Genomic DNA, 16045 nt, shown 5'->3' with positions numbered 1-16045 from the left:
TGACAGCGCCGCCATGATCAGTAAAATTGGACCAATGAGAGCAGTTTCGCAAAATCGCAATTCGCGTTTTTACACACCATAGTCTTGGGCTCTCGAGAGCGGAATCCACAGAATACACGAGCAAACGTCATTTTGGAGATTGCGATTTTCATTTTGGAGATTGTCATTTTGGATAGTTTATGTGATCTGTGGATAGTTTCTTAACCTAACTTTTTTAGGAAACAAAATAAATCCCTTGTAAATCCGTTTTGTCTGATTAAACAGTTTTGAATTTTGAATATGTTAGAAGAGTTTGAGGATATTTTTGGACCATGTGGAAGAAGAAAATCGTCTTCGAGTTCCAAAAGGTATATACGGGATGCAGGAAATCCAATAGAAATGTTTAGCGAGGGGGGATTTATGCCAATATAGGTTTAACAAGGCTACAATTACAGAAACTATTTTACCTCTTATAAATTGAAGACTTGCAAAAACCTACCAATCGTGGTTTACCCATTCTCCCCGTTGTTCAATTACTAATTTGTTTACACTTTTATACGACTTGTAATTTTCAGATGGTAAATAGAGACTTGCGTGGTGTTTGCCAACCTACAATAAGCCAGATCAAGAATAATGCAATAATGTGGAAGTATTTCAAAATCGCAAAAATTTTTTTTAGTCTAAATGTTCAGGTCCCAAAAGGGAAATTATGGATATTATAGTTGGATATCCAGGGTCAAGTCAGAATGCTAATGGAAAGGCGTGATATTCGTGATTTACTTCTTGGAGACAATGCATATAGATGTAGGCCAATTCTATTGACTTCTGTTCTACAGCTAGGTAATCAACAAGAAACCAGGTATAACTTTGCCCATAGAAGAAAGCGAAATGTTGAAAGGCTATTTGGGACTTGGTAAAAACGTCTTCCATTTCTCCGAGGTTTACAAAACAACTGTTGCTATTATTTGTGCAACAGCTGTTCTTCATAATATTGGTTTAAGGGAAAATTTAGATAATTTTGAAGATGCTAATTTACACATTCCAATTATAAATAAAAAGGAAGAGGGTTAGATTTTTGAAGAAATCTTATTCAACATTTTGCAAATTAATGTATTTATTGTATTAATATATGTATATCTAGTAATTATGTAATATGTTAAGTAATGTTCCAAGGTAACTAGTACCTATATAATAATTTTATTTACTTTTCTATTAGTGTTAAGTTAGTGTTTATATATTTACATGTAACATATTTTAAGTAATTTCTTATAGTCTATTATTAGTTATCATAAAAATACTGTTTTTCTATACTTAAATAACATATGATTTCTTAGTAGTTTTACGCTCACTATGACCAGACAGTTAAGTGCTTGTTTTAACTGGTCACACAGAATTTTCCCACTAATACATTAAAACTAAAAAAATTGTCTTTTTATTTTCTTCATCATGAATATTTATATAAATATCATATCACATAATATACAATATTGGATGTATACCGTATACCTATAATTTTCAAGATTTTATTCCTTGGTGTAAATTCTGTATTCTTATTGAGTTGACCACTCTATATAAAGTTGATACTCCATGTTTTATAGTTTTATTTAGAATAATATTTCACAATACACATTCTATGATTATTGCGTTTTTACTGCTTCCTTATTTCTTCTCGTCTAGATGACATTCTTCTCTATTCTTTTTTTTCTAGTCTGCTACGTAAATCAGTGACTGACAATTTTTGCCTTTACTTATAAATTTAATTTATTCTCTGACACTCGTCCAACCTGACTATGTCTTAGTCTCCAAGACTTAATTAACAAAACTAACTTAAAAATTACCTACAACAATAAAAAAAATATTCATTCTAAATTTATGATATTTAAAGATTTTAAAAATTTATGAAACTATTCAAAACTAAATAAACCAAAAGTAGTATTCATTAAACATTAAACATATTCTTCTAAATACTTCTGTTTATGTGTTTTTCTGTGTCATGGGGTAGAACTTGTGTCACTGTAAATAGTCCCTTATATTTAGTAGCACTTTTCATATAGACCATGTCTCCTATCTTTGTGATACCTTTAAATCTATATGTTTATCATAATTTTTTTATACTTCCTTTGTTCCATTTCTATATGTTCTTTGACCTCTTTTCTCAATTTTTCAGGTAATTGAATACTTTTCATTCTCTACCGTCAATAATCTCACTTATCCATCTTCAATCTTCGGAATATATCCATATAATAATTCAGGAGTTTTTTTCGCCAGTGGATTTATTCACAGATGTATTTATAGCTCTTTCTATATTCTTAATATATGTATCCCATTTGTTGTTATCATCTGCACAAGCTGAAGGCAGTATCATTGGAATAATAATGCTGTTCAACCATTTATGGTTGCATCATACAAATTCACCCAAATGTTCTGCTATTAAAATGGACACCCTCTTGATAATCTGGCTTATTGTAGGTTGGCTAATACCAAGCATGTCTCCATTTAATATCTGAAAACTACAAGTCGTATAAAACCGTAAACAAATTAGTAATTGAATAACGGGGAGAATGGGTAAACCACGATTGGTAGGTTTTTGCAAGTCTTCAATTTATAAGAGGTAAAATAGTTTCTGTAATTGTAGCCTTGTTAAACCTATATCGGCATAAATCCCCCCTCGCTAAACATTTCTATTGGATTTCCTGCATCCCGTATATATCTTTTTGGAACTCGAAGACGATTTTCTTCTTCCACATGGTCCAAAATATCCTCAAACTCTTCTAACATATTCAAAACTGTTTAATCAGACAAAACGGATTTGCAAGGGATTTATTTTGTTTACTAAAAAAGTTAGGTTTAGAAACTATCCACAGATAACATAAACTATCCAAAATGACAATCTCCAAAATGAAAATCGCAATCTCCAAAATGACGTTTGCTTGTGTATTCTGTGGATTCCGCTCTCGAGAGCCCAAGACCATAGACAAACTAACAAAAGCATGCCCAAGACCGTCTTGCTCTATGCCCAAGACCCGACAGCAAATTGTGACGCTGGCATCAAACAGTGCCGTGGCACATATTTTTCTTAACCTAGCTGTTTGAAGCAATATTTATATTTTTTGATAATTGTTTTGACTACACCTATGGTGTATCATCCTAATTAATTACGAAAAAAACGTATTAAAATGTTAACAAACGGTACAAAACTAGTATCGACGTATAGCACATATCAAGTACATATAGATGTTAATTGAAGTTGAAGAATAATTATCGAATTCAATAAGAAAACGCTAAAAGGTTGGAGTGGACTGTTTATTTACCTATGAAACGTAACTCCTGGCTCTTTCTTCTCGCTGTGGCTTTTACACTTGAAAGCTAGACAATTCACCATTGTAACAAAGTTTATACAAAGTTCACTACACACAACAAACTATTAAAAATCGCTAAAATTGTCGCTGGTGACTGGATGATGACTCACTGTTTGGCATCAAACGAATGGCGTCTAACGTCACAAATTCTACTACAGCCCGTACAGGGGCGTTACATGTCCTTATATTCTTTAGTCATTGGGCCTTATAGTGTAGCAAAACCCGCAATATGCATCATACTGCAACAAAACCCGCAATATGTATCATACTGCCACAAAACCTGCCTTGTCCGAAATATTTTTGTGACTTTTCTCTTTAAAAATTAAATATTTTGGTAATGGTGTGGATCCGGTGGCTGACCTTGAAACGAGTTTCTGCTGCATATAGTCACAGATACTACGCATGCGCACATCGTCGATGTTGCCAGATTGCAGGTTATTTTGGAATTATTTTCAGAAGAAAACAAATATTGTATTTTTCAGCGTTTTTTTGTCAATGTATACCGTGATCGAAAAAAAACGGCATCCAATTGGCTGCGAAATGAGGATCGATGACATTTTCCATATAAAATGACAACGATCTTTATTTCATAGTCATCGCTGTCGCCACTTTTTTCGATCATACGATATTATTTTGGTATTATTTTAATATTCACACAATACGTGAACGCTTATTATGTATTTTCATAGTCAATAAAATTAAATAGAAATAAAACTCTAATCTAATTGCTCTAGATTTATTATACTACGTTTAAAAAGTGCTTTATTAAAAATTCGCAAAATTAAGGGATGTGTCCAAGTTTCTTCTTTTTTTGAATTTTTAAATGCTGTAGCACCATATCATGTTCATAATAGATTTTATAACATTCCATTAAAACTACGTAGGCCTTAAAAAGGTCTCCGTAATTATAACTGTAAAGTGAGCAGTATTAATAGGTATCTTATTTTGTATCTGCTTATATTGCATTAATTTTTCTGCAACAAGATTTTTCTATCTTACACACAATTTATGTGATTTTCTTATTAGAATATAATATGATGTATAAACAATATTTTTCCTAATGGAAAGGATTTGCAGGTATTAAGATATCTTATCATTTATTCTCCACACCACAAAGTATAATATGTAGTAGAGGTATTAGGGAGTTTTCGTTGCTTACAAATTGCAATTCCGGTTAACGCTAATTGATAACTTTGACATTTCAATTTCGATTATCGTATATCGTAACCGCTAGCTGCCGATATTGTACGGACGTTAGCCAAACCCGTTAACATAGCGGTACGCATGCGCACTAGCGCAGTAGAAACACAACATTGAAGAATACAGATCTAACCTAACCTCATTCTATTTTGTTTATGTTTTGATTATTTATTTTATCTGTGTTAAACTCGTTGGGAATTGCACTCTTGGTCAGATAATATTTCTAGGTTGAACTCCCCATAAAGTTCTGCTCGATATTCGATGTTGTTTTCAAACCCTTCCAACAGCATAGCATCCTCCAAATCCGATTCATCACTAGAGTCCAATAACATTAAATTGTCCATCCTATATAGTGATACCTAATAAAGTCATATAAAGCACTTTCAAATCAAATAACAATACAAAAACCAAAAATCAAAACACTACGCTACGGGCTATGCTTAGCTGTCAGTTTTCGGTTATCGTATCGTATGTCGGCTCCGAACCGATGAACCGAAAGTCCGAAAACTGTTTTTTTATCTGTCAAAATAGCGGTTATGGTGACGTATCCGTTAACCGTACCGTTGAATTTTTTTAAAGCAACGAAAACTCCCTATTGAGACATAAAAAAATTATAAGAAATATCTTAATATAAATCACAAACTAACTTAAGTTTTAAGTTAGTCTAATAAGATCAGAAATGAATCTTCACCATATTATCAAGATATTGGTATTATATAGGAAAGAAATTACAGTAAATTAAGAAAAGAATATACAGGATATTAAGTACACACAGTAACAGAAAAACAGTAACAGAAAAAGATAAAGCATAAAACTTATTTTAATCCTATCAGCATTCTTCGATAAAATATATACCTACAATGGCTGCAATAAATGTGTCATATTGATGATACAAAATAATTCTAATAGGTTTAAAACTAATAAGAAAAAATCCGTAAATGATAATTTTTAATTATAATGTAAATATATAAATAAATATATTATTATTACATTATTATATATTACTTAGAACTCCGATTACAATTATAATACCTTAACTTCACAATCTCCATTATCCTTCTTACCTTAATTTTTGATATCAAGTTAAATCTGAAATTATAAAATTAATTGTAGAATTTGAAATATTATTATTACTGATTAAAAGTCAAAAAACATTTGTTTTTGACTAAAAATAATTCGAAAATAAACTGCAATGTGGCAACATCGACGATGTGCGCTTGCGTAGAATCGATGATCAAATGCAGCAAATATGGGCTTCAAGGTCAGCCACCGGATCCACACCTTTACCAATATATGGTGTGGATCCGGTGGCTGACCTTGAAACGAGTTTTTGCTGCATATAGTCACAGACACTACGCATGCGCACATCTTCGATGTTGCCAGATTGCAAGTTATTTTGGAATTATTTTCAGTAGAAAACAAATATGTGCTTTTCAGTGTTCTTTTGTCAATATATACCGTATGATCGAAAAAACGGCGTCCAGTTGGCTGGGAAATGACAATTGAGGACATTTCCCATATAAAATGACAGCAATCTTCATTTCATAGTCATCGCTGACACTATTTTTTTTTCAATCATACTACGCCCGGTATATTATTTATATTATTATTTTAATATTTCGCACAACACGTGAACACTTATTATGTATTTTCATAGTCAATAAAATTAAATAGAAATAAAGCTCTAGATTCCTATAATTAATCTAATTGCTCTAGAATATTATGCTACGTTTAAAAAGGGCTTTATTAAAAATTCGGGAAATTAAAAGGGATGTGTCCAAGTTTTTTTTTTTTTTTAATTTTTAAATGCAATAGCTCCATGTCATGTTCATAATAGTTTTTTTAACATTCCATCAACGCTACGGAGACCTTAAAAGGCCTTTTAGCCTCCGTAATTAAAATTGTAGAATCAGCTTCAGCAACATTAACAGTTACCTTGTTTAATTCTGCTTATACATATATTGCATTATTTTTTCTGCTACATTAAGATTTCTCTATTCTTACACCTATATATGATTTATAAACCATATTTTTCCTAATGGAAGGATGGAATAGGATATGCAAAATTAAGATATTTTAACATTTATTTTCCAGACAAAGCATAATATAGTATTAAGATTAAGACATAACAAATATTATAAGAAAGATCTTAATATAAATCACAAACTAACTAAGTCTTAATTTGGTCTTGTATAAACACAGGTATAAAACTAATAAGATCAAAACTCAACCTTCACCATATTGTCAAGATTTGGCATTATAGGAAACAAGAAATTACAGTAAATTAAGAAAAGAATATCAAAGTACACGATATTAAATACTGTAATGTATTCTGCGACACAAACCATCTCCCTTCTAAAGAGAAAAAGATAAAACATAAAGCTTATTTTTGTCTTATCACCACACTCTTCGATAAAATATATGTCTAAAATTGCTATTAATCCACTAACTTGATATTTTTAAGAAATTATGATACAAACATTATAATCAAAGTATATTATATTAGTAACATTATAGGTAAAATGTTACCTCTATCTCCCATTGACGTGTATTTTTCTATAAGACTCGTCATGGTAGTACTTCAATACATCAATACATATAATCAAAACTATTGTTGCCTGTAAATAACTAGAAATTAAATGACTTGAAAGAAATAAAATAATTCCAATAAGTTTAAAACCTTTAAGAAAAAATCCGTAAATGATATAATTTTTAATTCTAATGTAAATATATAAATAAATGTTATTATTATTACAATTTTATATATCATTCCTTAATTTTGGATATCAAGATAAATCTGAAATTATAAAATTAATTATAGAATTTGTATTATTATTGATTAACACTCAAAAAAAAATTTCAACTACAAATAATTCGAAAATAAACTGCAATTTGGCAACATCGACGATGTGCGCTTGCGTAGTATCGATGATCAAATGCAGCAAATATGGGCTTCAAGGTCAGCCACCGGATCCACACAAGATCCACATCCTTGATCCACACATGATCCACACCTTTACCAGATATAAATATGCTTATAATTAAAAATAAGCCAAATCGGGGATTTATCACCAATGGGAATTACCGTATGTTAGTATTCAAAATCACAAAATACTTGAAATCAATGCTCTTCAATTTCAAGATATCTTATCTATTCTGTTGGAACCTTGTTGGAAGAAAATGCAAAACTATTTAATGATTTGTACCTGAGGAGCAGATTTATTTAAAATTCCGTTAATTTTTTTTCCCAAAAATGGCCATAAAATTTTCTGTTGAACTTCCTTTATTTTTTGCATTTTTTAGTTTTTCATTAATCAGTAAGTATTATGTGTTTTAAAAAAATAAAAAAAATTAACATAATAAATTTTAGATACTCTAAATACAAATCTAATTATCTATAGGACGTGTTATCTCATACTTGGATTTGATAAAAATAATTGTTCCTTATTGGGTAATGTTTATAATGCAACTACAGAGGCATTGGAAAAAATAGTCCAGCCGAAGGCTGATGTTATTATGATGACTAAAACTAGCATAGATTCAGTTTTTGGGGCTATTTTATGTCTTTTTGTTGGTTCTTGGAGCGATAGGTTTGGAAGAAAACCAGTTATTGTGGCTAATTTTATAGGTTTGTACAGAGAAAATCTACAGAATCAAATTAAAATTTCGTTACATAGGTTACACAGTAATGATGTGGATAATGACGGCTTTTGCTGCTTTAGAAGAAGTCTCTCCATGGTACATGCTGATGTGTACAATTCCAGTTGTTTTATCAGGTGGTGGTGCATCATTTTTAGCTATTTTATTAGCTTATTTAACTGATATAACTTCAGTAGAACATAGAGGGCTTCAGTATGTATAATAAGTTTAGATTTACAGTATAATTATTATTTTTTATTAGGATGGGTATTTTTGAAGCCTTTATGGGTGCTGCAGTGCTCTTAGGTAATTTGTCAAGTCCATATCTTTTGAGTGCAACAAATTATGTGATGGTGTATCTTATAGCAATGCTTAGTTTGTTTTTAGGGCTTTTGTATGTGATATTATTGATTCCAGAATCGCTGGAGACTATAGAAACAGGAGTAATGCCAGAAAAACAATAGTTGCAATACTTGTTTACCAATTATTTGTTTTAGAATAAGATAAGGGGATTTTTTCAAACCCAAAATATTGTTGGAATGTTTAAAACAACTTTAAGAGAAAGACCTGGTTATGGCCGAAGCATAATTCTCTTGTTGGTAGTATCTTTAGCAATATATTTCACTACAGTGGCTGGTGATACTAGTGTCATATTTCTTTTTATGAGAGAACAGTTTCACTGGACCTTTAAACAGTTCACTTATTTTAGCAGTTTTTGTTCCATTAATTGGATTTTAGGAAGTATAATATTGGTGTATGTTATTCATCACAAATGGAAAGTGCAAGAGTCATTTTTAATATTAATTGGGTTCGTCACTATGACTATTGGTGCATTTATTCAAGGTCTAGCTCAAGTAGATTGGTTAATCTATTTTGGTTAGTGTTAATGTTTAATCTACAACTTTTATTATCTATATGTATAGAATAATAATTTTAGCTGCTGTGATAAAAATTCCTTCAACTTGTATTTCACCAATGACAAAATCTATGCTCTCCAAACTAGTTGAGGATAACGAATCTGCTAAAATATTCGCTGTTTTTACTATTATGTCGAATTTATTGGGTAGATATTAAATTATGACAAAAATATTGTACATAGTCTAAGCCAGATTTGTAGGCCTTGTTGGAGCTCCCTTATTTACTACTTTATATAATGCCACTATGGGTTCATCACCCGGTATATTCAATTTTGTCACAGGCAGTGGGCAAGCAATGAATACAATTTATTTACTGTAAGTCTTTAAAGTTATTTTATAGCTATTTAATATTTAATTTTTTAGTGTAGTGATATGGCTACTACGAAGAACACAATCAACACCTTATTCTAGTATATCTAACGAAAATCAGGATTCTGTTATTACACCACAAAACGAGACAGACAATTAAATCAAGTTTACTTTAATCTTTGCTTTTATTAGAATAATTGTCCTTTTAAGGATTCTGTTTCTGATCATATTTCTGATTTGAATATTTAATTTTTTATTTTCAGTGTATTCTTGGTTGCATGGATTGTTTTAAGCTCTTGTTAAACCACAGAACAGATACCGTAAAATGGGGTGAATAGAAACATAGGGGTGAATAGAAACAAAATTTCTGAAAAAAATCAAATCACGATTAAAAATATTCAAAGTAAAAAGAGTCGGGTATACCAAGAGTCGACATATCTAATTTTTCTATCATTGGTAATACACAATAAAATGTAAAAACTATATTTTTATCTGTGGCAGCACTGTTTCTGTCAATCAGTGTTGCCAGATATACCATTTAAATGGTATCTATACCATTTTTTCGTCCTTGATACCTGCAAAAAATTTGAGTATACCATTTTCCATTTTTCTACCATTTTTTGAAGACGTTACCATTTTTCTACCATTTTTTTAGAATCCCAGCGATCTACATTTTTTAAACTTTTTAATGCAAACCAATCTATTTTTCCACATCTACTAAAAATATGAAGCACATCTCTATTAGGCTATCTCATATCTCTATTATTTTTTATAGGTATTATTTTTTGAAAAGTTTTACCTATTTTATTCTAAGTCTATGGTTTTACCTATATTTTCAGAGCCAAATATGTAGATTATTAATGTTGAATTATTAATAATATATTTTATGTTACCTATCTATTTAAAATGTTCATATTACCTTATTATTATATTAATTATACCTATTTCTTTTATTATTATTTTGCATAAATAAAATGTTAAAAAAAACTTAAATGCCTTGTTGAGTTCAAAACTGATGTGATAACCAACAGCTACGATGTTTTCAAACCAAATTGAGGTTCGTTTGGTTTTTGGGGTTAATCCACGGTTAATCATAGTATCAAAATTATAAAAATCCTCTTTAAAAGTAAAAATACCATTTTTTTTCAGTCAAATACCATTTTTTTAAATACTCGATACCACTTTTTATTTTTTCCATCTGGCAACACTGCTGTCAATCAGCTGATCAATAAATGTGAGATCGATTTATCACCTATTTTGTATGGCGCGAAAACTTTATAAATAAAATATTTATTTTTAAAGTAATACATAAGCTGGTACATGTAAGTTGTTATATTATATGTATTGTTAATTATTGTTAAACCTACTTAAATATGTAATAATTTACTGTTTCTAATCACCTTGTTGGAAATAGAATAGATAAAAACCTTAACATCAATGTGTGTTTCTATTCTCCCGAATAGCAGGTGAATAGAAACACAAATGTTATTTTTATTTAATATTTATATGCATATTTTTCAAAAATCAAATTATATTTATACGCAAAGAACAAACAAAAACCCATGTTTTAAAATATTCGGGAAAATAATACCACATTTTTATCAACCGGTATATCGCTAATAGCCTACGAAACTGTTTCTATTCACCCCATTTTACTACCCGGTACAAGTTAAACCATGTTTTCTTTTCTTACTTCTGTCTTCTGTCTACTGGGAGATTGGACACATACATGCTGGACACCGATTGGAGATAAAAATATCCCGTTTTTTCGTGTCTCTTTCTTATTGGTCCTTCTCCCTTTATGCATTTTGCTCTTGAAGTTCTTGAAGATAATACCGTTTTTAACAAGTTTTTAATACACGTTTTTTCAAGAAGATAAGAGATAAGTACAACGTTGTCAAATACATCAATAATTTAATATATTAGACAGATATTACTTAACAAATTTAATATACTGGACAAAAAATTAGTCGTTTGACTGATCAATATTCCTAATAAAATGCTAAACTCGGAAAAAATAAGCTTATAACGTTTGCTTTTAAATTAAGAGTCGGATAAAATTAGCCTGACAACTGACAACACAGCAACCGGCGCAATGAAATGAAATGGAACCGCAGCGGCATCTCCGTAGTCATAAATGTCAGTCATTTGTCAGCTCCAATGTCAGATGTCAGTCTACGTGAGTTTGCGGAGGTTTTGGGTGCGTCAGTCTACAATGGCTAAATCGTTATTCTTAGTTTTTGTAGGGCTTATGACCCTTTTAGTTATAGTGCAAGTTTCCGGTGATGGTGGCTCTAAAAAAGGCCCCAAAGTCACTGAAAAGGTAAGCTTTTAGTTAGAAAATCCAGGCTGCTTTGTAAGCTATTTGATTTTTGTCCGACTTATAATTCAGTATTTCGCTAATTTGTTAAGTAAAGTTAACGGTTTATTTGAAGAATATGAACCGAAAGATCTATAAAACGTGGACTTTTTATTGGAAACGTAGTGATGTCCTTAACATTGAAATTTTGAAAAGCTGACGTTGATTTTTGGCACAAGTACAATATCCGTTTACTGCAAAAGTGGAATGAATTGGGTATTTTAAATAAAAACGCCACAGGGAGCTGTTTATTTATGTTTTCCCTCTGATGTTTCTTTGTCTTCTATAGGGATTCTAAAAATATCTGTAATATAGGCCCAGTATACCATTCATTTTACTCTGCTGTAAATAGAAAACACTGAACAAAGAATTAATCTTGTTTCAGCTTTAATAATATTCTTTGTAAATTTTAAAGTTCTTTAGTACTGGAAGTCTTTTAAGTTCTTTATTATCACACCAATAAAATTATTTTTCTAGGTATGGTTTGACATAACTATCGGCGACGAAGCCATAGGTCGTATAGAAATCGGTCTTTTCGGTAAAACCGTACCCAAAACAGCGGAAAACTTCAAACAGTTAGCCCTAAAACCAGCCGGTGAAGGCTACAAGGGTAGCAAGTTCCACCGTGTAATCAGGGATTTCATGATCCAAGGAGGTGACTTCACTAAAGGCGATGGAACTGGTGGAAGATCCATTTATGGTGAGAGATTCGCAGACGAAAATTTCAAGCTGAAACACTATGGTGCTGGTTGGTTGTCAATGGCTAATGCCGGAAAGGATACGAACGGATCTCAGTTCTTTATTACCACCAAACAAACCACTTGGTTGGATGGTAGACACGTAGTGTTTGGCAAAATACTCAAGGGAATGGATGTAGTGCGGAAAATTGAGAGTACCAAGACAGACAGCAGGGATAGACCTGTCAAGGATGTTGTAATCGCAGATAGTGGAGTCGAGGAAGTTTCAGAACCTTTTGGTGTCAGTAAAGAAGATGCCAGAGATTAAAAATAATTTTTTTATTCACGTTTTTTTCCATATCGGTTCCTCGTGTGATAAAAATTCATATTTTTTTCTTATAATAAAAAAACTTTTATACTAAATATGAGTGTTTCATTTTCAAAAGTTAGCTTCTTGGAATTTTTCTGTAATCTGAAATTTTCATATCAGTTCATATCGGAGTTATATTTATATCATTTTTATGGCATTCTGTTATAAAAAAAAATAAACCTGGCGATGGGCTATTAAAATAAAGATCGCTGTCATTTTATATGTAAAATTGTATGGGGAATGTCATCGATATTCATTTCCAAGCCAGACGCTAGACGCCGTTTTTTTCTCGAGCATATGGTATTCAAAAAGAAAACTTTTTAGCACAAAAAAGAAGCTTAGATACAGTACGTCTGTTCGTTCTGTAGCTACGGGGTATCCGTGAGAGGGGAAACGATATTCTCTCCATGTTTTTCGTAAAAAATTAAACCACCCGTCCCATCTATATAAATTCGACAAATTTGCAAGTAGCTAATAAAATGAGTGGGCGGAGCGATTTGCGGTGACGTACTCGTCAAGTCGACGTATAAAATACGACGTTGTTTATTTAAATGTTTTTGTCCGCATTCCTTTCATAGACACAGATACAGCAGACGTACTGTAAACCCTTTGATAAACCCCAGAAAACTTATTAAACCATCTGAACTAAAAACAAACAAAATAGCTCTTAACTTATTATTATAAAAAAGTAAAACAACATTTTTAGTTAGTATTAACGCATTTACACACACAATAATTCATCAGCATTTTTGCATTCTTTGAGATTTTCATTTTTACAGTACGTCTGCTGGATCTGTGTCTATGAAAGGAATGCGGGCAAAAAACATTTAAATAAATAGCGATATATTTTATACGTCGATTTGACGAGTGCGTCACCGCAAATCGCTCCGCCCACTCATTTTATTGGCTACTTGCAAATTTGTCGAATTTTTATTGATGGGACGCGTCGTGTATTTTTTTACGAAAAACATCGAGAGAATATTGTTTCCCCTCTCACGGATACCCCGTAGCTACTGAACGGACAGACGTACTGTAGATGGTATGATTAATGTCATTCTGAATAAAATCTGGTGAAAACTTAAACTTTACCAAAAGTAATTATTACTAATAAATCAAATATATTTTTATAAACAAAATATAACATTTGAATTAAAAAAAGATTGTAAAAACGTTCACTTTGAATAGAATATAGGGAACATTAAGATCTAGTAGCTTATATCAAATGTTTTTGTATTAAAGTATCTAAAAAATTTCATAAACAAAAATATTTGAAATTAGTTTTTAATCAAATTTTAAATAAGTATCTTGATCATGTAAATATTATGGCGCGTTCTCACGACTCGTGTACTTGGCAAGTATTTTTTATTGGCCTACAGGGTCTGGCAGGAGTGCGGCATAGTTCCTATACCAAATAACTTGAAATTCTGTGTAGATGCCCGACGCACCGTGTATTACCCTGTATACCAATTACAATTATTGTTTGTCAAGTACGCGAGTCGTGAGAATGCGCCTTTAGATTATTACTCAATAAAAATCTAAGCAATAAACCTATTACAACTTGGCAACATTGTTGGGTGCCCAAGTACACTAGTCGGACGTAGACTCTAGCTATTGTATTATCAAAGAGAAAATTATCTACTCCATAGAAAACATTTCAAGCATAGAATAACTAATTAAAGGTTTCAAGTATTTGTAAGTAAGCGAAATAGGGGGAGGTCGAAAAATCAATTTTACATATACAGGATTATACGAGGGTTATAGAAAAATTACATTTAGTATTTATTAAAAAGCGAAAAATTAGCATTTCATAATAATTAACTAATTAATTTCTCTAATGTTATTGCTGGGGGTGTAATAGATATAGATATGTAATTACACAATAAGTGATTTTTTTTGTATTTTATAAACTTCATGTAAGCAAATATAGAATAAACGGTCTTTTAAAGGACGACAACAAAAATTTTAAAACTCATTGAATTTCCTTGCGGATGGCCATACCTAAAGAGTCTCTTAAGCCTCGGTTCCCTACAAAGCGGAACCGCTAAAGAGCGGCCTTTATTTGACGGAGTAATCGTATTTTTTTTCGATCATACGGCGCTACTATAGGCTGTTCCACTCTTAATAGAGTAAATATGAATCATCTCTTCAAAGAAGGGCAATTGGATACATTGGTGTTGAAAGACGACTTAGAAGAAAGAGTTGCATTACAGTTTATATCTGTTTCTAAATAAAATATTTGGGATATTTATAGAAGTTTTTACAAAAAAAACAAAATTTCAAATAATTTATTACAAAATTGTTACAACAAATCCTTTTTTAGAAGTAATAATAGGTATAATTTCTTTTTACTATAATGTCTACAATATTACAGCAGTGCAATATCAATTTATGCACTACTCATTTAAATAATAATAACTAAAATATAACTTAAAATTAATTTATTTCATCACTAAAAAAATCAGTTCAAATGAACAACATCTGAAAAAAAAAATATATATAAAATATATATATATATATATATATATATATATATATATATATATATATATATATATATCATCTTTTATAAAGTATTTTAAAGTAGAATATCACCTGTATTGTTAATTGCCCGAACACTAACACCTTTCTGGACTAAATTTCTCATTAAATTTGTAGTCGCTGCCTGAGATACACTTTTAAGAGCCTCATTCACCGACATGGAGGAACGATTTTCCTTGTTAGATACCTTGGAAGAAGATGGAGCACCCTGCACAATAATCCGAGAATTCTACAAATTAAATTATATCAGTAGCAATATTTTTACCAAACCATATAAATGCTTACTACAGGTAGAATAGTAATATTCCTAAAATTTGTCGGTTTCATTTTTTGTTTCCCTGTTACCATTTCCTTTTTCAAAGCTTCTTGCGACAATGTTTTTTGTGCTTCTTTCAGGATTACTTGAGGTTTGACTTGATTCGGTAGCCCTATTTTGTTGATGATAGCATGTGGGTTTGGTCTTAAGGCACTGCTCTCTTTATTTTTATTAGAAGATTGTTGTTGTAACAGATGCAGGTGTTTCATGTAGTCTCGCATTCTTGCTTGCAACAACGACTGCCTAGTCGTATTTTCTTTGAGTGTTTTATTACCCACAGGTTTGGGTTTATCAGTAGTATTTATACTGAAGGTATTCACACTTGAAGGATTAGTTCGGAAAACTCCTTGTCCTTGTCGTTGAGGAGTAGTCTAAAATGATT

At 31.1% G+C, this 16045-nt stretch overlaps 3 protein-coding genes and 1 long non-coding RNA gene across 13 annotated transcripts in view; 2 read left to right on the top strand and 2 right to left on the bottom strand.

The window, feature by feature from the left end:
* Positions 1 to 454: 454 nt before the first annotated feature.
* Positions 455 to 2713, bottom strand: LOC115878341. Its single transcript, XR_004049502.1, has 2 exons — positions 1486 to 2713; positions 455 to 1394 (listed from the first exon to the last, which is right to left on the bottom strand). It is a non-coding gene; the product is annotated as an uncharacterized LOC115878341 (long non-coding RNA).
* Positions 2714 to 7499: 4786 nt separating this feature from the next.
* On the top strand, positions 7500 to 9584 carry LOC115878324 (proton-coupled folate transporter-like). Of its 4 annotated transcripts, none has more exons than XM_030894793.1 (9): positions 7500 to 7624; positions 7681 to 7855; positions 7909 to 8166; positions 8216 to 8390; positions 8440 to 8620; positions 8675 to 9053; positions 9115 to 9240; positions 9295 to 9409; positions 9458 to 9584. In XM_030894793.1, the coding sequence occupies exons 2-9, from the start codon at positions 7792 to 7794 to the stop codon at positions 9561 to 9563; spliced, it is 1404 nt and encodes a 467-aa protein (XP_030750653.1). In that variant the 5' UTR covers positions 7500 to 7624; positions 7681 to 7791; the 3' UTR covers positions 9564 to 9584. The 4 variants fall into 4 exon arrangements, with proteins under 4 accessions (XP_030750653.1, XP_030750652.1, XP_030750654.1 ...); XM_030894792.1 differs by having other exon boundaries at positions 7522 to 7628; XM_030894794.1 differs by having other exon boundaries at positions 7526 to 7855; positions 8440 to 8483; positions 8565 to 8620.
* Positions 9585 to 11473: 1889 nt separating this feature from the next.
* Positions 11474 to 12862, top strand: LOC115878330 (peptidyl-prolyl cis-trans isomerase B). Its single transcript, XM_030894801.1, has 2 exons — positions 11474 to 11726; positions 12240 to 12862. Exons 1-2 carry the CDS (start codon positions 11541 to 11543, stop codon positions 12765 to 12767), a joined length of 714 nt encoding a protein of 237 aa, XP_030750661.1. The 5' UTR covers positions 11474 to 11540; the 3' UTR covers positions 12768 to 12862.
* A 2219-nt stretch (positions 12863 to 15081) lies between these two features.
* Positions 15082 to 16045, bottom strand: part of LOC115878317 (transcriptional regulator ATRX-like) — a 47140-nt gene continuing 46176 nt past the window's right edge. For all 7 annotated transcript variants that reach the window (XM_030894777.1, XM_030894775.1, XM_030894771.1 and 4 more), the window contains 3 exons: positions 15633 to 16034; positions 15402 to 15576; positions 15082 to 15287 (listed from right to left, as the gene is read on the bottom strand). In XM_030894777.1, the coding sequence (XP_030750637.1) occupies positions 15268 to 15287; positions 15402 to 15576; positions 15633 to 16034 (597 nt within the window). In that variant the 3' untranslated portion in view covers positions 15082 to 15267. The remainder of the gene's footprint in view (positions 15288 to 15401; positions 15577 to 15632; positions 16035 to 16045) is intronic.

Source organism: Sitophilus oryzae, unplaced genomic scaffold (genome assembly GCF_002938485.1).
Source record: "Sitophilus oryzae breed Bouriz unplaced genomic scaffold, Soryzae_2.0 scaffold_1508_pilon_pilon, whole genome shotgun sequence".
NCBI classification, from domain to species: Eukaryota; Metazoa; Arthropoda; class Insecta; order Coleoptera; family Curculionidae; genus Sitophilus; species Sitophilus oryzae.
The sequence above is the reverse complement of the archived record's forward strand: the minus strand, read 5'-3'. Positions and strand labels throughout refer to the sequence as shown.